Here is a 24,812-nt window from a genome sequence, read left to right as displayed (position 1 = left end):
CAGCATTGGTGGTTGTGTGGCTTAGCATACACAGGGCACAATGAACCTTAACCAAGTACAAGCCACCCTAGCAGGGAGGTCATTGAAGTGGGAACTTGAGGCAGCTGGTCCCACTGCACAGGCAATCAGAAAGCAGAAAAAGAATGTGGGTTCTCAGTTGCCTTGCTTTGTATTCAGTCCAGGACACCAGCTCAGGGTATGGTGTCACTCAGACTTAGGGTGGGTCTTCTCACATAAATCATTCCAATCTGGAAACTTCTTCACAGAAATGACCAGAGATTTGTCCCCAATATTTTAAGTTGTGACAAGATGACGATCAATATTGGCATCATTGTGCACTACACATTTGATTCCTTCAAGCAGCACAGTGAAACAACACTTGATGGCAGCAATAATGGCAGTCACATCCTTGGGTACTATATCTCCATGGTACATTTGGCAGCAGGCCATGAATTTTCCATACCTAGGTCCACATTTCACTATCTAGTTGGGTCTTAGAAGCAAGTGTGAGTGATTCCAAACAGGACAGCTGCTCATGGCAGGCCTTCTCTACAGAGATTACTGGCACATAAGTAGTCATGGGCAAGTGGGTAACACATGGAAGCATGATGCCCCCCAGGAAGCTTTTCTCGGTCAGTCCCACCTCTACATTCATTTTGTACCTTGATACTCCTAGCCTTGTGAAACTATTTCAGCAACTTTTAGAGACTGCTAGATGCTGAATCAGGGGCATCTGATCCAACTCCTCATTTAATTTTACTTAACTTGTACATACATCCATTGAAGAAAGAATAACTATTCTTATTTATACCCATGAGGTAGTTGAGCATCATAGAAGTTAAGTAAGTTGGACAGTAATCCATAGCTAGAAAACATCTACATAAGTAAATGAATTAAATATAAGTGAATGAATGAAACTGATGTGAGGACTGGGTGACTTCATTCTTGTGTTGCACATGGGGTCTTTGTGCATGGATGCTAGCAGTTAACAGAACACAAGCCATCGTATTGATTGGTGTTTGTTGGCTTCTCCTGTCCCTAGAACTAGGGACACTCCATTTATCTGCACAGAAAAGTACTATACAGGTCCAGCCATGACAACCCTGTGCTCAAGGCTTAAGAAAGGCTCCCTTAACCATGGAAAAATGAATAAAGTAGGGGCTTCACTAAGTGCTCAACAATGGGCTTATTGCATTGAAGATGTATGTCCCAAAGCCCACAGATTTGTGTAGTAGTTACTATCTCCATTTTTAATGGGAAAAATTATTAAAAGCAACTTAAAGAAGGAAGGCTTTATCTTGGCTCAGAGCTCAAGGGTACAGTCCATCATGGTGGACCACCATCATAGTGAAGACATAGTAGCAGGAGCTGTTTGGAACCTGGGGCCTATGCAGGGACACTTTGCTCAGCCTAGATGAAGGGAGGAGGGGACTGGACCTGCCTCAACTGAATCTACCAGGCTGAGCTGAATACCCAGGGGAGTCCTTGCCCTGAAGGAGATGGGAATGGGGGATGGGCTGGCGGAGGGTGGGGGCCGGGAGGAAGGAGGACAGGGGAATCCGTGGCTGATGTGTAAAATTAAATTAAATTATAAAATTTTAAAAAAAAGAGCTTGAGAAAGTTGATTGCATCATTCCATGGCAGGAAGCAGAAATAGATGAATGCTGGTTCTCAGTCCTTCTGCTTCTTTGTACTCATCCAGGACCTCAGCTCACCAAATGGCACCTCTACAGTTAGCATAGGTCAGCCCACTTCAGTTAAAGCAATCTAGAAACTCTCACTCAGACATGCCCAGATGTTTGTTTGTGTCCTAGATGATTCTAGATTTGACAAGCTGATAATCAACATTGAGCATTATAGCATGCTGAACACAGTGTTTCTGACTCATGTTCACACTTACTGAATAAACAGCACCAGGATCAGAGCTAGAAAATGGCATTTAAAACCCTGCTCTCAGCCCATTCATTATAGACAACCAAACATCGAGAACCTTGGTCTTATGTTATTTCTATTCACTCTTCGGGAACCCTGGGCAGAGCTTTGATCACATCTATCTTACAGAAGAGGAAAGTGGTGGTGAGGGATGCAGAGTGGGCACTGGAGACCTCTGCCTTTTGCAGTCTTTTCTGAGGGTCTGCTAACCTAGGGAAGGAACGGTGCAAGCTGAATGTACATGTTAGGACACAGGAGCTCTTCTTTGCCTCAGACTCTCTGTGTTGCTTGAACCTGAGCACTTAGGCTTGACAGTCACAACCTGACAACTTCAGTGGTAGATTCAACTCTAGGCAAGGTGTTTAGTCACTTGAGATTCCTGTACCTTCCTCATTAAAATAGAGGGAATGTATCTTCTTCACACAGGTGCTCGGGAAACAGTGCCATCTCCACTGTGAAATGCAGAGCAAGGAACCCCAGGCGAGTTGTTGCTCTGTAAATAACAGTTGTTTCTATTACAAAGTCAGCTCAGGGGCAGGGGACAGGCTCAGTGAGTAAACAGTACCTGCTGGCCAAGCTGAGAACGTGACTTTAAATCCCCAGCACCCACACAAAAAGCCATGCACCTGTGCCTATAACCCCAACATTGTGGAGGGCAGAGTCAAGGAGACCTAGGGGCTTGCTAGTCACTAGTTTATTTCCAAGTTCAATGGTGCTTTCTCACACCTGTTGTCTTTCTCTGATCTCTGTGCATACTTATGGGTACACATGCTCACACACATATGTATGCATATACCATACATACATATATCACATACACAGAAACCCTTAAACACATATACATAACACTTGGATCCAAAGACAGCTATTCAAAGACACCATGAAGGAGCATGGCTCTTGTCCCCTTGTATACCTTTCCCCAATCCCTTCTTCTTGTGTTCTATTTCTGTGCCATCAATGGCTTCCCACTGTTTTCCACACTGGATCTAAAATATCTGTGGACTGCACCTGTCTTCTCTCAAATTTGTTTTTGTGAGGCCCAGAATAGATTTACTCACTTGGTGGTTTTGGTGCTCAAGTCAGTCAATATTAGAATATAATTTGTGTGAATTATTTTTTGCATAATTGCATGAAGGAATGATGCATAAAAAACTCAACCCATAAAAATTAACTAGGAAGCAAGTAAACAAGAATTAACAAATACATAATTTATTGAGAGATGCACAAAACAGTCTGAGGTTTGGGGAGATAGCTCAGTTGGTAAAGTGTTTTCCTTGCAAGTAGAAAGACTAGTGTTCCATCATAGAAACTGATAAGGAAAGCCAAGCATGCTAGTGCTGGGATGGTACAGGCAAGACAATCCCTGGAGCTTGTGGACAGTTGGTCCAGCTGAATTAGAAAGGCCAATGAGAAACCCGGGCTTTTGGTAAAAAACAAAATTAGGTGGAAGCCAAGGAACAACACTCACCACATGGAAGTACACACACACACACACACACACACACACACACACAAATAAATAAATAAGTAAATAAATAAGCTGAAGAAGTTAATTTAATTTAATAATTTAATTTATTTTTACTTATGAGTTTCTTAAGGACAGGAATAAATTTATTTACTCTGTGAACTTTGGTGCCAAACTCAGTCAACAATAGAATGTAATTTGCACAAATTAATTTTTGCATGATTGAGTAATGCATAAATAACTGAGCACATCAAAAATATATGAGGAAGCAAATAAATAAGAGAGTTGATAAATACATGAATAAATGAGAGATTAATAAGGATTTGAGAAATTTGTGGCTTAATAAAGAGGAGAAGCATGAAAAAATGATAAGCGCCATGCCTGAAAATCTCACTCGGGCTGCCTCTGCTCATCAGTGTGCTTGGAATCAACAGGCCATGCTAAATGGATGTGTGAAAGAAATTCCTCTAAGTGGCTGTTAAAATTCTTGGCAATTTGAAGGTGACAGTGCTTTAATTTCTGGGTAATGCCACAGCTTTATGACTTAGTAGTTTTGTTTAATGGCTCAATTCAGCAGGAGATTATGCTGTCTGCTGCTAGCCCAGAGAGACCACTTCAAAGCCGAGGCTTCCACACATGGTGATAATATCCACTGCTGGACTTAGCTTGAGAGAGCAGCCTCATGGAAGCCCTGTGTGATCCAGACTGCGGATAACAGCACGATGCATAAAATGCTGCTTTGTCTAACTGGTGGATGACTGTTCTTGAGCTCTTTGGAAAACCCTTCATTACAGAAATCAAACTGTCCCTCTGAAATGTAAGCCACAGTACAAGTTGGAGTGATTCAAAGAAGCAACAACACTAGTATTATTCCAAGCCATTAAACTGCAAGTGAGCTGTAGCACGTAAGTCACCCATGAGTGAATCTTCACCAGGAAGCCCGCTTTGAAACTTCTCCCAGGAGGAGCTAAACCTACCGTCCATGAGGACACTGGTCCTGCTTTCAAGGAAGGTAGGTACAGTGAGGAAAGTGAGGCAGGACAAGAAGTCAAGGAGAAGTGAAACAGATATGAGAAGGGAAAAGAGTCCCTCACCGTGGAGTCTAGTTGATGCTTGAAGAAGCCAGAACTCCAGAACAATGGACAACTCCTGAAAGCCTTTCTCTTTTCCTGCTGAAAAGCTGCAGTTTTCCAAGATTCTTACCAAAAACACTTTGTGCAAGCCTAGTTTCTCCTGGGTTTAGCTTTTCAGAATATAATCTCCTCCAAGAAATGTCTACACCCACTCTATAATCTCACTTAGCAAAAGACAAAAGCAGATGGGGTCTGTTAGAAACCCTTTGAGATGTAGCCTTTGAGCTCCTAAAATAGTCCATATGGCCAATGCTAAGGCACTCGGTGGTTACTCTCCTTGAGAAGCTCACACTCACACCTGGATGTGTCCTATTCTCTCTCTCTCAACCTCTACGCTTAAAGTCTACACTGAGATAGCATTGCTAGCAGCCAGTGAGATGGCTCAGTGTGTACAATCACTTGTTTTCAAGTTCAATTCCTGGGATACACATGGCAAAAGGAGAAATCTCACTCCTGAAAGTTGTTCTCAGACCTCTACACCTGCACAAACACTCACATACACACAAGTACAACAGATGTAATGAGAAATTCCTCCTCTTGCCCCCTAGACACAGACAGAAACAGAGACAAAGGAGAAATAATTATGATACAATCTCTGACATCCCCAGAATCTGTCTTTTTTTCTTGTAGTAAGAATGTCCAAATAGTCAGTTTTCTTTACTCTGGCTCCTAATTCACCCTAAGTAGGAGTGGTCCTTTAAAAACACAGACTTGGCTAGAGCATCTCATCCCTTTCCAACTCTGCTAGTGTAAATTGCAAGTTCCTACCCATGATTAACCATGTCAGAAGGACATCAGTGTGAAGATGTGAGAACTGTCCTCATTGGCTGAGATGCTCAGAACACTGTCTACACTTACTACATCTCTTGAATTATCATATTTTGCCTATTATAGTTATTTTCTGTGTGTCAAAATCAAGACACTTGCTCGATATACTTTGCTCTGTTTCTTGTGAGTAGTTTGCTTGTTCTTGCTGCCTACTGTCAGGTCAATAGATTAACACATAAGAAACACCAGAGAGTGGCTGTCAACAGAGCAGGAGTGAAGGGAGCTGAAGTCCTTCTCTCAGTGGTGGGGGGACAGAGGCACAGTTCCATCCTGTCATCAGCAGCAGCTTGAGGAGTTCCCTTACTCTTTTAAGCAAAAGTTTTCAACATTAGGTAGTATGAAGCAAAATTTGGGCTGTATTAATGATCTCTTTCTGTGTCTGTGTATCTTTCTGTCTGTTTATGTTTGTATATACATTTACACATGGCAGTTTGTGCATATGTGTACAGGCATGTGTGGTGGCAATAGGCAGATGGGGTTTCTTCCCTCAACAGTATTCAATCATGCTTTATGAGACAGTCTCTCACTGAATCTAGTTTCATTGATCAGCTATATTGGCAAGGCAATGAGCTCCAGGGATCTGTTTTTATCCGCCAATCTAGACTGAAATTATATATTTGCACCTGCATCCTGGTTTCTATGTGGAGAGTGGGGATCCACACTCAGTTTCTGGGCTTACATAGCAGTGATATTGCAGACTGAGCCATCCCCAGCCCCAAATATAAAAGTTGTTTCTATATTCCCAGTGGCTCATCATCATTTTTCTAAAGCAGTGGCCCAATACATGTGAATGCATGGCCCAATACATGTGAATGCACACCAATAGAAAATCTTGGCCTTCCGCGACACAGAACACAGGACAAATGCTCCAGTTCTTGATAGCTGTAGTTGCTATCCTGTTTTTTTCCTACTCATGAGCATTATTAATGCATTTATGAAATAGAAACTATTACAGCTCCTTCAATGATGCATGCCTCCCTGGGTTAAGTACTTGGTATATTCAATATATGGTCTCAACTCAAGAGACAGTTTTGGCAACAGTACTTTGTATGTGTAACTATGTATACATGTACATATGCATGCACATGTGTGTGGATGCAAAGAACAGCCTTGAATACTGTTCATTAGGATATACACTGTCCACCTTGTTTATTCGAGTCCAGGTTTTTCATTGCCCTGTAACTTGCGTATTGCGCTAGACTGATTGGCTAGGGAGCCCTAGGGATTCACTTGATCCTGTTTCCTCAGATGCTAGGATTATAAGCAGGTGCCAGCAGAGCTGGATTGTTCTGCAAAGATATTAGAGATCAAAACTAGATCCTCATGTTTACGAAGCAAGTACCTTACTGAGTGTGCTGTCTCCTCCGCACCTTGAGAACAGCAGTCCTGCAGTGATGACGAAACAGCTGATGATTCTAAGAAAGGAAATCTAGACTTTGGTGTGTCTTGTTCTTGTGTCAGTCTTTGGTAGAGCAGTAGAAAGCACACATTCTTTCTGTTGTGTGTGCCATCACACATTTGCGTGTATATGTGTGTGTGCCTATATATCTGTATTTCCATGTATGTATATGTGTGTGCATTGTGTCCTCGTAGGAATATGTATGCTTAAGTGTGACAGAATATATCCGTGAGTGTGTGTCTGTGTGTATGTTGCAAGTATATTTCTTGACGATGAAGTCAGTAGGAAGATGCCAGCACAAAATGCATACAAATACCATGACACAAACTCCTGAGTTCTACTTACTTTGTTCTTTAATGTGTATGTCCAGTGCTTGCAGCACACTCAGAGTGTGAGGAGAGAAGAAAGAAAATGCCCTTAAGTGTCTTTCCTTCTCATGTTCTAAATGACTTTCATTCACCTTGTACTGACAGACAGGTACGTACGCAGGAGTAAATCACAGCCTCTGCTCTAACTTCAGGAAGCAAGGCTAACAACCGAGGCCAAACTGTGTGGACACAGTTCTTTCTTGCTTTCAATAGCCGGGATGGTAATCTATTATCCACAATCACACTTCACAGTTACGGCTGGAAATATTGAAGAGACCTCAATCACAGTCCTCTACCTACTCCATTATGCATGCTTTGATGAGTTTTAATGACAAGAGAGGCTGCTGGCAAAGCAGAGAGAACTGGAGCATCATAATAGCCAGGGGGTGAGACTGGGAGACTCCAGAGGTGGCTTGGAGATGGATTAGGAACTATTTGAGAACGAAAAACAAGTTTTGGTTAGAGATTTGCCTGAACGTTTCCTGAAAACTCCCTGCAACGCCTGTATATTATATACATGTGTGAAACCAGCATCGGCTCTATCGAGATAGAAAGGGAATGTGTTTGTAAGTGACTCTGCACAAACAATTTTGCACATAAATGTGGAATTTACTAAACAACAGAACAATTGTGCAGCTGGGAGATAAGTATATTTTAATAGCGAGCCAAGTGTCCATTACCATTAAAAAAAGCACAAAACTGACTCTAAACTGAGACCTTAGGAAAACGGTTTAAAAGTGTACGGACTGACTGCAGTCTGAGCTCTAAGGAAATGTGGTCAGAGGTTCTCACTCCTCTAATTATGCTTCATCCTTATTAGAATTTTTTCCAGAAAACTTTTCTCCAGACTCCTAGAGTCTTAGAAATAGCTTGGCCATTTAGAACAGGTGAAGACTTTACTGTTTTATCGCTTAGGGTGAGGATGAATATATAGCTCTCAGTCATGGGGAAACTGTGAGCATAAGTGAGGGTTGATTCTTCAGTCACTACATAACATTACATCCCTGTTTCAAGACTGCCTGTCTTAGAAGAATTGGGATTCATGTGTGCAAAGGTTAATACTAACTGCCAACCTGTCAGGGTCTAGAGCCCAACACACCCGTTCTTCCTTAAGTTGTTTGTCTGGTATTTTGTCATAGCAGTGAGAGAAATAACTATTTCAGCATATATACTGAGATTTTCACATTAATCTTGAAAGACAACCACTTTTATCATTGTTTTTTACTGATAAGAAAACCAAATCTGTAGTGATTAAATAACTTGTCCAAAGTTGCATGACTATGATGTCCAAGCATTTGAATTTAAACTCCAGTGCAACTTCAAAACATATTCCTCTCCTATGTTTGAAGATGAAAGGCACTGGGAAAAGCTGGGTAGTGAAGAAAATACAGGAAGGAAAGGGGAACAGAAGAGCATGTTTCACTTCTGGACTTAGAGCACAAGTTGCAAATCCCAAGAATGACCCATAGACAGTTAAGATTGAAAAGAAAAAAAAAATTAAATAAGTATAAATAAATAAATAAATAAGTAAATAGTAAATAAATAAATAAAATAAAAAAGACTGAATACTGAGGCTGTTCCATATGCTGATGTTTTATTTGTGCTGAAATGTGATTTTATTTGTATGTTAATAAATAAAATTGCCTGGAGATCAGAGGTAAAAGTGAGCCATTAAGCAGAAGTCCGGCAGTGGCAGCACACGCTCTTATTCTGATCACACAACAGGCTGAGTTTCTATGTGGTCAAGGACACAGCCAAGCGTGGTGACCCAAGTCTTTAATCCCAGTACCAACCATAGAGACCAGGAGGTCTGTATAGACAGGCAGTGACGAGGAAGTCATGTGGCTGGGCTTAGAGCCAATGAGAAGACAGAACAGGAAAACAATAAAAGACAAGTCACACAGGGAGAAGCTCTCTCTCAGGAGAAGGACAGCAGTGAACGGTAAGCTAAAAGTAGTCTTGTCTCTTTGCTAGTGCTCTGATCTCTTGGGCTTTAACTCTGTATTTGGCTCTGTGTTTCTTAGTTAATAAGACAGTGTAGAATTTCGTCTACAGTTCCACAGCTCCAAACTGTTACAGATTTAAAGAGAAATGGCTTTAGTCTACCGTACATTAAATAAGGTAGAATAGAATAAAGGAGAAAGGGAGAAATGGGGCTTGAATTGAAAGTGGTTTCATTACGTTCAGTAAACTGGAATTATCAAAAAAGCTGTAAAAGCAGACCTAAGGATTTGTCACACTCTGCATTGGTCTATTTTCCATTGTTTAAACAAGACACCTGAGGGTGGTCTGTGAAGAGCTTTATTTACATCACAGATTTGGAGGCTGAACATCAAATAGCTGAGTGCCCACTCTGGCAAAGGTGAAGGAGGAAGGGAGATTATTTGCTGAATCAGGAATCCAAAGAGACTAAGAGAGGTCAGTCTGTACTTTCATAACAACAATCTTGTGAGAATTAACCAGGGTTCCATGGGAACTCCCTAATCTCTCTCATGGGTAGTATCCAAGTGACCTACAGACTGCTCATAAGCCCCTCCCACTTAGTGTTCCATCACCATTGTCGCAGCAATGTAACGCCCACTCAGTGCTGGGATTCCAGGTGTACGTATATTCTTATGTACGTATGTATGTTCTTAATCTGAATTTAGGTCTCTCTTGCTTCTGTGGTGTGGTGATTTGATGGAGAATGTCCTTTGTCCTCCACAGGCTCTGGAACTCAAATCCCTGGCTCCCAGCTGTGGTACTGTTTGAAGAGGTTTAAAAGGTGTGGCCTTGATGAAGGAATTCCATCATTGGAAGCAGGCTTTGAAGTTCCATACCCCATTCCCAGTTTGTTCTCTCTGTTTCCCGCCTGTGATTCAAGGTATGAGTCCATAGCTTCCTGCTGCTACCCACCACGCCTTTGCTCCAGCATCATAAACTACAATCCTCTGGAAGTGCAAGGCCAAATAAACTCGTTCTACAAACTGTCTTGGCCATGGTGTTTTTTTCACCAAGTAACTAAGACAACTGGCAAGCACTTTACCCACTGAGCCATCCCCCTCAATCTGCCTCATACATTTTAATGAGAAATTTACAGATTAAGAGGAATACATCAGTAAATAGTGATTGTTTTCTTAAAGTGTGATAAGTGTCAGTGAATAGCTACACAAAGTGAAATGATAACATAGGGTTGAGACACTCATCCCAGCCTCAGGGTACTCACTAAGGTACTCAGCCTACTAAGTGAGCTGTGTGTGTGTGTGTGTGTGTGTGTGTGTGTGGCAGGTGTGGAGAGGTTAGAAAACAGAATATGAAGGCTTACTATGATTAGAATCTTCAGGATAGGTTGGCAGGCTAGAAACTTGTTTTTTTGTTGTTGTTTTGTTTTTGTTTCTGTTTTTCTTGTTTTCTTTTGTTGTTGTTTTGTTTTGTTCTTTTTTATTGTTTTGCAGTTCAGGTCCATAACACATGCTGTTAATTCCTTCTTAAGGAGGGATGCCATTGTATTTCTCTGACAGTCACTCAGTTACATTATTGAGGACATTTACCTTTGAGATCACTTTGCTAAAATGTTAACATTATTAAAAAAAAATACATTCACAGAGAGCACCCAAAGTAATGTTTGACTAAATATGCTATGTACATAGCCAGTTTCATGAAAGCTTTGCTCTGTAGATAATGTACGCTGACATACGAGTCACAAAGGCAACAGTTGTCTATATTATGCTTTAGGAATGCACAGTCCACCTTTGTCTCTTCTAGATTCAATGAAACCAAATGCACAAGTGTCTGATGGGTGACCTTTTGACTTCAGAAGGCCAAAACTCTTCCCTCAGAACATGTGTTTCTATTGTATGTCCTTTAGAATGTCCCATCCTAATAGCTCCCTGGAAACATATTCTTACCATGTAGAATGTCTACTTTCTCTCTGTGTCTCTCTGCCTCTCTGTCTCTTTCTCTGTCTGTCTCTCTGTCTCTGTCTGTCCTTGTGTCTCACTGTCTTTGTCTCTCTCTTTCTCTCTCTCTCAACTGTCCATTTGCAGATCTATAATAAATTTCTCTTTAAAATCCACTATCTCAGGTTCTTAGATTTCTTCTTTAAATTCTTAAGAAAAAGTCTGAAATCTACTAGCTCTGGATAGCTTTTCTGATAGTTGAGTTTTCTGGGGCCCTAGCACCCCCAAACTAAGCTCACCAGGAAATCAGAAAAGCTGATAAAATATGCAAATTCTCTCATATTATAAGAGCACATTTATGTTTCATATTTTAGAAATGAATCTACAATTACACATCGTGAACAACTGTTTGTGTGCAAGTTGTATGTACAGTGTTAATGGTTTATAAACAGCTCAACATATGCACATTCATAATTCTTTGTTCAGAGTTACATGTAAACCTAGATGGGACCTTGGGAGCATGAGAACAACAACCATATACAGAGAAACATGACAGTGATTAGAGGTACAGCCAGAGAAAATCTCAGTGACAAGACTGACCACCTACCTAGAGGACCAAGATTAAACTTTGGAATGATTGGCTGCCTCTGTTTTAATTCTCTATAAAGTTTGGTAGCTGGGGATAGGAAGGGGAAGTAGATCTGGAGAATAGTTCTCTGGCTTCCCAGATTGCCACATCTTTGAGGGGAAAAAAGCTTAAAAATTCAATTCCCATCTCAGCTGATGGGCATTTGTAAAGACAGCCAGCATAAACCCTGGTGTTCAGGTCACACTTTCTGGATGGCTTTGTTACATATTTCACAGCATCACAATCCACTCCTATTTAACAACAAGGAAGGTGTAAGATTCCCAAAATAAAGGCTCATCCTTGCTCATCATTACAGAAATTCTTATCTATGACCATCTAAACTCTTGACTCAGTGTCAGGGCATCAGTAAAGGCCCATCATGGAAAAGTTTCTAGTCAAGAGAGTAGAATCTCTGGGCTCGGTGGAGCCTGACGTTTCAGTGAGTTGGGTCAATCCCAGAGCCCAGCCACCACCTGGAAGAAGGGAGGTTCACCGTAGGCAGTGCTCCAGAGGAAGCCGAAATAATTATCCCTCTACAGAAATACTGTGCTTTTCCTTCCAACAATTCCATGCTCCAGCTCAGTCCCTACAAGACAAGCAGCCACAACACTCAGCCAAGTCTTCCCCCAAAAGACCCAGCTTTTCTTTCTTCTCTCCTGTCTCTTTCTATGAGATGCTGACCAGATGTCACATATGCTTCTTCTGGTCTACTGAGTTGTCCTCACCCATTCTCTGAATTTCTCCTCCCCCCATTTGGCTTTCTGCCATGACATGGCTTATCCCTATGCTTCCTTAATTCAAGAAGCACATTTGTTCCTTTTCTTCTCCATTCTCCTTCTCTGGGCAGCTGCTGAGATGTACAACTTTGATCTGTCCTGAGATGTTTTTTTCTTTTCAACTATAATAAAACTCTCCTAGTGATTCCCTTTGACTTTATTATTAAATTCTTTAATGAATTAAACTAGGAGCCCCAAGAGGGGAATCCTGATGTCTCCAGTATCATCAGAACACAGGTCCCAAGGTCTAGTTCCTCCATGACTACAGCACCAAACCAGCAAGTCATAAGATCAGCTACACCTTCTTTAGCCATCAATTGATAAACTATCAAACAATAAACCCCAGGAGAGGCAGGGCTTCAAAAGCACAGTTCTGAATGAATAAAGCCTTCTATGTTCTTATATGTATGTTGCTTTGGAGAGCTTAACTTTTTGTGCTATTCTAATATACATATTTCAATTACAAAGTATGTTTTAATGTAACAGGAAAAAGCTTAAATGTGGACACTAAAATAAAATATGTGATTTAAATGTATATTGTGTTTAAATGCACAATCCATTTATAGAAAAAAATCTTTACATTTCTAAGAATTTGTTAACTTAATATCTTGATTTTGGATTATGATTTGTTTTAGCATTTCTTTATAGATTTCTCCATTCTTCAGATTTTCAACAATAAGCATTTATTAATTTTATAACAAAAATAAAAATGTTGATTAAGGTAAAGATATATGCAATACAGAATTCCATTTAATGTTTCAGGGATATGGATTATGACTGGGCCAGAGGGCATTCATGGTCCCAGCTGGGTGGATAGCTGCTTGGTTTATTACCTGCAGCAAGTCATGAAATTCTGAAATTCTCTTTCTTCCATACAAGATGGAGATTTTTTAAAAAGCTATTTGCTTAGATTTTTCTGGTGGAATTAACAGAGATGATATTTGTAAGCTCCAGTTAAACTCCCTGAAATGTCTGCACTCAGCAGTGGGCAGCCATCCTACAACTCCTGGATACATGAGACACCTGTTACTCAGCAGTAAGTGTTTGTCTCCTTCGCTTTCTCTTGTAGCCAAAACACCTCTTTTTGGAAAGCAATTATCAGGGGAATTTGCATCTAAAAACCTTAGCAATCTTAGGAAAAGTACATTTAGTGAATTAGAATTTTCCAGGCTAGCCTAAAATTCTGCATATATATTGTTTTCACTAAGAAGCTATGTGAGAGTTACATTTTGAAAAGAACCAGGACACATTGTCAAGCCCAGTCCTAGACTAGGTTGTTGAGTAGAACTAGGTCACTACAACCAAGAGCAGCAAAGAGCAGAACTGCTATTCCTGCTCTAAGGCAACCACAAAGTAGCTGACATACAGCCACTCTTCACTAGATGAAGTACTGTGGAAACACACCAACAAACAAGGAAGGCCACAACAACAACAAGGTCTAGCTAGCACTTTTTTCGGCCAGTGTCCGGTTTTTGGTATTCAGTTGGGAAAATGGCCGAATACACTTTGTCGTCACTCTCTGCAGTGGCTCCACTGCACTCTGCCTACAGCATCGCATGGCTATGTTCCTAAGCTGACTGTCACATGAACAGCCATGAGGTCATTTCTTGCATATCCTTAGTGCCTTAGGCACTATCTGTCTAGAAAGAGCTCTATAAGTAGGCTGCCTCACTGGAGAGAAGCCTAGAGCACAAATACTCCATGACATGTGAGAGGCCTGACTCTGACAGGGTGCATCTGGCATCCATGACATGTGAGAGGCCTGACTCTGTTGCTTCAATACAGGGTGCATCTGGCATCTCTGAGGACCAGGGCTTGAAATAAACTGTGAATGTGTGTGTGTGTATGTGTGTGTGTAAGAGAGAGAGATGCCAACAATCAATGACAGTCATTCACAGAAGGACTACTGGCAAAGCTAAATGCTTAAAAACCTACCACATCAATGTTTGAGAAGGTGGAATTGTATTACAGAATAAATTAACCATGAAATGACACTTTTAAACATGTATTGTACTTGTGGGGAGGGCACATGGTACCAGTGTGAATCTGTGGAAATCAGAGGACAACATGTGGGAATCTTGTTGGAGTCAGTTCTCTCCTCCTAATGTGGGGTCCAGGTATTGATCTCAGATCACTGGACTTGGCACCAAGGGCTTTTACCTGCTCAAACTCTGATGCCATTTCTAAACCTATGCAATTAATTTGTAAATAAGTTACATGCTCTCAGGATATTCCATAGAAAACATTCTCTCTGATGAAGATGGTAATGAATTGATGATAATGATGTAGATGATGATGATGATGATGATGATGATGATGATGATACACAAGAGAACTATAATTCCCAGAAAAAGAGGCTATACCTATATTGAATATTGTACAAAGCTAATTGATTGGAACTTCGGTGATTGGGGACAAGTCAAAACGTTGCAGATCCAGTGCACATTTATTGAGAAATCTTAGCCTATTGAACAGTAACTTATTGCCCAGCTGTGTGTATAACAACATTCCTGCGACTGTCTGGCAAGTATTCTTGAAATATTTGAAGTGGCCCCTATATTTTATGAACCTAAAGTCTAAGAAAGTCATCAGATAGCATGTGAGGCTCAGAGCAGCGATGTTCAGCTTTCCTGAACTCTTCCCACCTGATGTTTGACTAGCATTTAGAAAAATATCTTGATTTACAAAAAATCATCATGAAACTATTAGCATCATGGAACATGGAATTTGTGATGACCTATATCTATGTTCTCAGGCCACGGTCGGTCACTTCTGTTTGGCTCTAGAATAAACTCTCTTTCTCCTTTTGAGGTGAGGGCTGTATTTTAAGTATTTACTTACTACTCTAACACACCTGATTATCTACTATCCTCACAGCTTCTTGGTGTAATCCATTTCACTGATAAACTATTGAAGCTCGAGAAGGTAGGACTCACCCAGAGGCACAGTCCAGAGAACCATCTACGAATGGATTTTCCCCTTTGTGAATCAGGACTTCCCACTGACTTTATATCTTGTTTATTGTTTGTTTATTTATTTTGTTCTTATCCATTTTTATTTTTGTTGAGTTTTAACAGAGAAGATGACCTTGGCAAGCCCTACAGAGAACAGTGGGTGATTCATTCTTGTTTCAGGGAATAGTGTCACAACCATTACCAAGCCCTGTCTACACTATTTCTTGAAAATAACTAAGCTAATTCCTAATATTTGTCAAGATAGCATCCTTCTCCCACTGAAGCTAGTCCTGTAAGATTTTGTTCCCTCAGGTGTCCCGTTCTAGAAACTCCCTTCCATCTCATACCAGAAGTTGCGCTGACTAAGCATGCTTGGAAAACATGGCCCTTACCAGTGATATTGCAGTACACCTGGAGAGGTCCCAGCGGCCCGCTGCCATCAGAATCAACATAGAAGAAGCCAGCTTTATTCCCTCGGTGTCTGTACACCTCACAGGACTGCTCATAGATGGCTGGAAAGACAGAAAAGCAAACTTTACTTGGCTCTGAATATCGCTCTGCAGGGGTCAGTCACTCATGCTAAAGCCTACTTCTCATGCTTCTTCCTTTCCCATCCTATACAGCCCCAAAGTCTTTACAGCCCAATGTTCTAGTACTTCAAAAACTTATGTCCATTTTAGTTTAATTTCTGTTGCTGTGATAAAATACCTGGACAAGAAAGCAACATAAGGAAGAAAGGGCTCTTTTTCCCTCACAGTTTTAAGTTGCAGTCTATCATTGTGGGGAAATCGCAGTTGCTGGAACTTGAAGTAGCTACTCATATCACATTCACAGATAAGGACACTGAGAAACAAATGCACATTTGTCTAATTGCTGGATTGCTTATACATGGCTTAATTTTTCCATTCAAATAGCTCAGAAACTATGCTGCTTGGGCTGTTGTCAACTGGACACGGCTAGAGTCATTTTAGAAAACAGAACCTCAAAGGAGAAAATGCCCCCACGTGACTGGAGTGTAGGGAACTCTACTGGGCATTTTACTTATTAATGATTGATGTGGAAGAGTGTAGCTCAGTGGAGGAAATGCCACCCTTCAGAATATTGTCCTGTGTGACATAAGAGAGCAGGATGAGCAAGCCATGTTAGCAAGACAGTAAGCAGTATAACTCCATTGCCTCACTTTAACTCCTGCTTCCAGGTTCTTGTTTTGAGTTCCTTTCCTGACTTCCCTTCATGATAAATTGTGATTGTAACCTGAAATAAGTCCTTTCCTTATGTATTTATGATAGCAATAGAAACCTAACTGAAACAAAGATCCCCTGTCTAGAGAATGGTGCCATCCACAGTGGACTATATCTTCCCACACCAATTAAGATAAGCCTACAAACATGTCCTCAGACCAGCTCTGCTGTGGGATGGTCTGTATGTCAACTGTGTTGCTGATTGGTCAGTAAATAAATCACTGATTGGCCATTGGCTAAGCAGGAAGTATAGGCGGGACAAGGAGAAGAATTCTGGGAAGTGGAAGGCTGAGAGAGAGACACTGCCAGCCGCCACCATGACAAGCCGCATGGGAAGATCCCGGTAAGCCACGAGCCATGTGGCAAGGTATAGATTAATGGAAATGGATTAATTTAAGATATAAGAACAGTTAGCAAGAAGCCTGCCACGGCCATACAGTTTGTAACTAATATAAGTCTCTGTGTTTACTTGATCGGGTCTGAGCGGCTGTGGGACTGGCGGGTGAGAGAGATTTGTCCTGAGGTGGGCCAGGCAGGAAAACTCTAGCTACACAGCTCAGTATAGACAATGCCTCCTTGAAACTCTCTTCTCAGGGTATTCAGGTTGTGTCATGTTGACAGTTAAGGATAGCCATCACATACCATTACTCTTATAATTTATTCATTCATTCTTCTAAGCCCATCTATCCTAAAATCTCCCCTCCTATCTGTCCCTGGTGTTGGCTGATTTACATGCTGCCCCTATGTCTCTACAGTGGACTAAGCTAGGACCATCAACACACGGGTCTATCTTCTAGAACGTGCTAAAGGACCTCTAAGAATCATGGCTATGTGTCATGGGACACTGCATCACAGCATCTAGCAAATCTCTAAGCAGCATTATGGTTCAACATATATTTTGCTAGTGAATTTGAAATTCACATATGCTGTTATGTCTTTTTAGCAGGAAAATATGAGGACACTGTCTTGGGGATGTGTGTGTGTGTACATGTATTTGTGTGTTTGTGTGATGCCAATAGTCAACTTCAGAGGTTGTTTCTAACTAGTAACCACTTTATTTTCCCCTTGCCTATTTGGCTAAGATGCCTGGTTAGCGAGCCTTAAGAATCTGTCTGTAAATATCTCAACATGAAGGTTACAAATGTGCACACCATGTCTGCTGTTAGATGTTCTGGGGATCATATCAGGTCCTCAAGCTTGCAAAGCAAGCACTGTACCAACTGAGATAACCTCCAGCCAAAAGGGACATTCTCTTACATTTATATATGCCAAGTTTAGGAAAGTAACTGATATAATATTATATCCGGTTCAATCCATCTTCACCTAACAATTGCTGTCTAATTTATAGATGTATGTCAACAAGTATGGTTTCACCAAAGGACAGAGACATAAATAAGACGATCAGCCTGTGTCCTCATGCTTACAAGCCAGGGCAGGCACTGTTCTTGCATGCTCATACAGGAAGAGGAAGAGGTCACATGGGTCACTTAATTTGGAGCTTTAACAGAGCTATAGACTTAATAAATATTAATCTCATTAAACTAACACTAACAGATTTGGAAGAATGCAAAGGTAATGGCTTAAAAGATACATTAACCATATTAGGCATAAAAATTTGTATTTAATACTTCACACAAAATCCTGTAGTTCTGAGAAGCATGTGTGCATTGAATTATGTCACCTAACCATGCTTAAAACACTTCAATGGATCCTAACATCATTCAAGATAGAGTACAAGCTTGTCACCTTAGCCGACTTCTGCCCCTGTGACTAATGTCCCATCCCAGGAATATGAAGCTACCGTTCGTCATGATCAACTGTGAGGGGAGCTTCAAATAATTCATTACCAGTCAAGTTCTAAAGCCTGAGAGAGTTGAATTTTTTACACTTTGGAGTGAATTCAAGGTTATACTTATATTCACACAACTCTCTCTGATATTCATGTACACTTTCTGAAGCAGAGGTAAATGAGAGTGTCATGGTATGTGCCCTAAACACTGAACACAAAATGCATCATATGCTCTTCCTAACACCTGATATCCCCATTGGTGAAGTGCTGGCCTGGAAGAATATGATCTTCCGAATCTATGTCATGCACTTCGGTGTGCATCCACACATGTGAATGTCAACTAGTATGAGTAGCCATCTCCAAACACACCTATAGTCATAGGAGGACAAACCTATGAAAGACATTGCCACTGCTGTTGTCTCATGAGCATGAAAGAAAAATAACATCCAGTCAGCATGTGAGCATTTGCCTAACTGCTGAGAACACTGAGCCAGAGAGTGGAGGCATTTGCTGCTAAGCTCGATGACATGAGTCTGGTCCCTGGTACTTACATGGTAGAAGAAGAGAACAAGCTGCTGCACATTCTCATCTACCCTCCAAACTTATTCTGTAGTACACACACAATCACATATAGTCATATAAGTGCATGTGTGTGTGCACACATACACACATGCACACACCCCAACACAATAAAATTGTAAATATTTCACAAAGAACATGAACTCTAGAAATGAACTGGGTAACTGTTTGCAGTATGGCCACAACTAGCCCTGTGTTACTTTGAGAAAGTGACTTTACCCTTTCTGGCCACTCCTAAGGTTATTCCCAGGATGGACACTTCCTCGTATTCAGATACTCATGCTTGTCTCAGTTAATTTTCTCATTGCTGTTACAAAACACCTGACCAAAACAACCTAAAGGAGAAAGGGCTATCTCTGGCTCACAGTTAAACTGGACACAGGCCATATTGGAGGAGAAGACAAGGCAGTTGGTGTAGGAGCCAAGATTAGATTCCTAGAAAGCGGTGGCGATCATCTTTGAAGCTCCTGGATTGCTCTCTGAGGTAGAAGCCACTGGCCTCCTCAGGAGAGAATCTGATGGAAAAATCCTACCTGAGAGATCTTAGGAGCCTCTACTGCATGCCATGAAGGTGAGCAAAGCTTCACAGTGGCTGAAGAGGGGCTGGCGATCTACTTTTATGTTTTCAGACAGAGCTGTGTTTTTCATAAAACTCACATCTTCAGCTCCACTTGCAGAACTGGATGCCACTTGCAGTTTCTATAGGTTTAGGATAATTTTACAATGTAAATTTGTTGTCTCTTAGATTGTACTTGTGTGTGAGTGTGTGTGTCTATCTGTCTGTTTCTCTGTCTGCATTTTTCACACCAGTGTGTTCTATGTCTTAGTTAGGGTTTCTGTTGCTGTAATAAAACACCATGACCAAAAGCAACTTTGGGAGGAAAGGTTTTACTTCATCTTGTGCTTGTAGTTCACCATCTAAGGAAGTTAGGGCGGGATCTTAAAGCAGGCACCTGGGCTCAAAAACTGATACAGATGCTTACTGTCTTGCTCCTCATGGCTTGTCCTGGCTGCTTTATTATACCATTCAGTACCATCTACTACTAGATAGCACCACCTATAATGAGCTGCCATGTCAAATATTATTCAAGAAAATACCCTACAGGATTGCTTATAGATCAACCTTAAGGAGGCATTCTCACAACTGAAGTTCCCTCCTCTCAGATGACTCTAGCCTGGTTCCAGTTGACAAAACTTAGCCAGCACAGTATTCTCAGGTTTGCATATGGAGGTCAGAGGACCAACTCAGGTGTCTGTCCTCATCTCTCTCCTTGGTTGATCCAGGGTCCCTTGTTGTTTTTCCACTGCATAAGCCACAGGCTAGCTGGCCTGTGACAGTCCAGAGTAGAAACACTCTCTGCCTTTTATGTGGGTCCTGGGGACTTTAACTCAGTCCTTTATGGCAAATGCACTATTACCCACTGAACGGTCTCTCCAGCTTCAGGTTCTGTGATTTCAATGTAAGGATTTACCTCTGCAGATCTGCTACTTTCTCTCTGGCTTTCACCTATGCACTCTAATCCCTTCAACCTTTTCCTGCTCTTATTTCCTGCGCTTGCTTTTTTTCTTTTGTTTTACCATCTTGATTTTTATTTGTTTGTTTGGTTTGTTGGTTGTTGTTTTGTTTTTCAAGACAGCTTTTCTTTATAGCCCTGGCTTTAAGACTTTTGTGGTGAAAAGAGGTAGGTGTCTTGTACTGCGAGAAAATGAGGAAGGAGCCTGCTAGCATGTGACTCAAACATTGGGAGCTATTGGGAAGGGTCACATTTAATTAACTGATGCCTCTAACCTGAGGTCCTTGGGGGAAGTAAGAGTGGTACTTGACATCCTTTTGTAATCTGAACAATTGGGGAGTTTACAGACTCACAGACATGCAGTCTGACTCTCCTTGTAGAATCAGATAACACAGAGTCAATGCTAAGGGTGGCTTTGCTTTGGAATGTTAGTCTTTCTTTCCTGGGACCACCTGTTACAGATTCTCAGACCTGCTATCCTTAAAGTGCTTTTCATTGGCTCTGACACTGCAGATAAGTGGAGCCTGATTGGCTCCTACCTTACGTCTAACAACATTTCTAATTTCTCCTTAGTTAAAAATGAAGATGCAGCATAATAATCTATTGGAAGGAAGGTAGAAATGTAGATGGGCAGTTGGGAAAATAAGTGCAAATAATTCCAAAGAAAATGATGGTATTTATTATTTCTGAAAATAATATTTTTGTTAATTAAAACAACTTGGGAAACGTGGCATATGATGACAGCATCTGAGGCAGGGGGATATCCATGAGTATGAGGTAGAGCCAGGCTACAGAACAAAATCCTTTCTCAAGCAAACAAATAGACAGACAGCCATTGCATTGATACAGGCTAAAATTCAAGGTTCCTTCTAGGAAACCATCTGCTTCCTCAGTAAATGTTAGCAGACGCCCTTACTGCCCCGTCACTGCACATGCTAATCCTTCAGTCCATCCTTTGGCCTCCCATTAGACCACAAATCCCTGGAGTACATAGATTTTTCTCTGTTTCTAAATAGCCCACTCAACTGGGGAGGTAGCTTTGCATGCAAAGTGTTTACTGTGTCAGCACAAGGATGAGAGTTCAACTCCTCAGGATTCAGGAGAAAACCAGGGCTGGTGACACGTGCTTGTAATCTGAGCATGGGGACTGTAGACAGGAAGAACTAGGGATCCAGACCAACCAGCCAAGCCTATCTAATGAGTTCCATGCAAGTGTCTCCAAAGACAAGATGGGTGGTGACTGAGGAAAAAGTCAAGGTTGTCCTGTGGCTTCCACGTGCACACACATGTGCACCCATGAGCACATACATACACACTTAAACATACACAATTAATGACTATTAGTTAAAAGTTACTTTTGGTGCTGAAAGCTTAACTGAAGAAAACCAATAGACTCTATGGAAATCTTTGCCTCTGAAATACCAGTAGAACTCAAACCAAAGAGATTTCTTCCACCCAGTGCACAAGATATGACCTTCTGTGTTCTCTGAATATTCTAGATTAGCACAAGAAGAGACCTACAGGAGAATCACAGCATATTCTGCTGTGGAAAAACTGAGTGCCTAAAAGAACATGGAAAGGCAGCTGTTGGTAGGCTTTGGAGATGGCTATCAGTAGAGTGCTTGCCATACAGGCACGAGGACCTGAGCTTGATGGCCAAAACCCACGTAAAAAGCTGTGTGTGACAGTGTGTGCCTGTAATCCCAGCTGAACTGAAGAGCTCCAGTTTTGGTGAGACCTTGTCTCAAAAAGTAACATGGAGAGCATTGAGTTCTGACCTCCTTATGCACATGGGATCGAATATGCAAGCACTCCCATGAACAGGCACACATATAATACTACTGGAATTTTCAAGGAATCTCTTTGTGGTCACTAAATGATGCCAGGGAAATCAAGATTTCCTCTTGGGGTTCTTAGCCTCCTTAATAGAATAATTAAAGAATGGATTTAATTGGAAGCTCAAAGAATTTCTATGAAATTCCCGAATAATCAATAAAAATATAATATTTAGAAAAAAATTTTTAAAAAGGAAATCCCCAAAGCAGGCAAAGCTGAAAATCTCAGTAGCTGCTCAGAGAAGGAGAATGGAAAAGATAAAGGAAAAAAAGGCATTCTGTTTGAGTTAAGCAGACGTGGAGATTAGCCACATGGTGGCAGGTGGCCACATGGTAGGAAGGGGAACTTGAGAGACGGAATGAGAAAGCCTGAGTATCAGGGAACATATTCTTAGACTCCGGCCAACATCCAACAGAAAAAGGCAAAGGAGAAGAGAAAGGAAAACTTTCTTAGTCAGAACTCAAAAATGCCCACAGATCCACACAAACCTCATTGCAGCTTATAGCAACTATTCTAGGGAGTAGGGATTCTAAGAACAAGAACATTACCTAAATAAAGAAACAATTCTTTTTACATCTTTAGCAGAGCTTAAGAACCTGCCTCCCTGAGGCTTAGTCCCATGGCCAGGAGATAGGCAAGCCCAACATTAACTCTTAAGAGAGGAGACAATGACATGTCTTCATCAAGAAAGACATTCAATTCTTATGCACACAAAGATGATTTTGAGGCAGCAAAGTGTGTCTGTGTTAAAAACAGCAACCAGAAAAGTGAGCATTGCTGTTGAAGGGTTACTATCAGGAATTCAAGCAAAGCATTGCACTCCCCAGTGAAAAGGACAATGGTAGACACATCGGGGCTCTTCAGGATAAATTTCTATACAAACAGAGCAGATATATAATGTGACCAGACAGAGCAGATGGATCCATGGTTTCATATCTGAGAGAAATAGTGTGAGTACAGTTCTGGCAGATAATTTATTGCCTAAGGTACAATTTGAAACGTCCTTGTGATGTTCTCTCTCATTAGAGATAATGATAGGATTAAGACAGCAAAATAGTTTTATTTAGACCTCACCTTTTCAAGTGCCAAGGTCAGGGCTGTAGTTTTGCAGCTTCGCTACTTATATTCCTACTGTAAAACTATGGAAACAAATATGAAACTGTGTGTGTGTGTGTGTGTGTGTGTGTGTGTGTGTGTGTCCATTCCTGTGTGCATGTAGTAGTCAGAGATTAACGTCAGGTGTCTTCCTCAGTCACTCTCTTCACTGTCTACCTCAATGCCACAGAGTACATGTGAAGTCAGAGGAAAACTTGCTGGGCTTGGTTCTCTCCTTCCATCTTGTGGGTTCTATGGATTGAACTCAGGTTTTCAGACTTGGCAAGCACTTTAACCCTCTGAACCAACTTGTCAACTTGTGCACCTTAGTTTTTGAGACAGAATGTGAAGCTCAGCAATTTGTCTAGACAGTGATTCCGAGTTCCACCTGTCTCTGCCTCCCAAGCACTGGGATTGTAAGTGCACACCACTATACCTGACTCTTGGTTGTGGGTGCTGGGAATTAGAACTCAATTTTTTCATGAGTACATGGTAAGCTCTTTACACAGTAAACTGTCTCTTTAGCTTCTCAGTACATATTTTAAGACCTTAAAAATATTTCAATTCTTCTTAGCATGTCTATCATTGTCCTTATTCTGCTCTATATACATACACACATATGTTTGTAACAATAATTAATTTAAAAAGAGGTCATGAATTTAAAGGAGAGCGAAGAGGGCATAGGGAAGGTTTGGAGGGAGAAAAGGAACAAGATCAATGAGGTAATTATAATCTCAAAAATAAAAGAAATAAATAAAAAATGTTTCAATCCTGTCTCTTCATCCTTGTGATGTCCTGGGTGATAGTGTATTTACCACATGATTGCAATTAGTTACAGACCTACACACACTGCCTCTAGACATAAATAAGATCAAATTAATTCCAGTAACCAAGTGAATGCTTGTGCAGCATTTTCTTTAGCAGCTGTTTATTTAATTAAGTTTTTCGAAACCCTAGTGCAGTAGACTTTTGAGAATTTGACTTGGGCTTCTTTTGACAAAGAAAATAAAAATAGTACTAAAAGTAATGAGAATCACAAAATCAGTTAAGAGACTGTCAGTGGATTACACTGGAGAAAGAAGAGCTTTTGATGTCCCAGGTCACAGACTGAACTCGGAAGACACAGCAAAATGTCAGGTTGCAATATTAGACCACAAAGGAGGAGTCAGAGGCTCTTTGGGCTCCTGGGCTACAGTGTATTAGAGCTCTCGTGCTGATGGTATGTTCTTAATGTTTGACAAAGACAGGATGTCTGCCAGGGGGCTTCTGGAGGATTAGAAAGGCCAAGACCAGCTTCACCACTACCCAAGCCTCATCTGTGCTTCATTGTTTCCTTTGAAACCAGCTATTAAAGGCAGTCTGCAGCAGCAGTAACTATGTACTATACATAGCAGTCA

The 24,812-nt window shown here is 41.1% G+C and overlaps 1 protein-coding gene across 3 annotated transcripts in view; it reads right to left on the bottom strand.

Moving 5' to 3' along the window:
• LOC131925151 (contactin-associated protein like 5-1-like) overlaps window positions 1-24,812 on the bottom strand; it is an 898,625-nt gene that overhangs the window by 293,092 nt on the left and 580,721 nt on the right. For all 3 annotated transcript variants that reach the window (XM_059280428.1, XM_059280429.1, XM_059280430.1), the window contains exon 12: window positions 15,754-15,873. In XM_059280428.1, the coding sequence (XP_059136411.1) occupies window positions 15,754-15,873 (120 nt within the window). The remainder of the gene's footprint in view (window positions 1-15,753; window positions 15,874-24,812) is intronic.

This window comes from Peromyscus eremicus, chromosome 15, assembly GCF_949786415.1.
Source record: "Peromyscus eremicus chromosome 15, PerEre_H2_v1, whole genome shotgun sequence".
Classification (NCBI taxonomy): domain Eukaryota; kingdom Metazoa; phylum Chordata; class Mammalia; order Rodentia; family Cricetidae; genus Peromyscus; species Peromyscus eremicus.
This window is presented reverse-complemented; position numbering and strand designations above follow the sequence as displayed.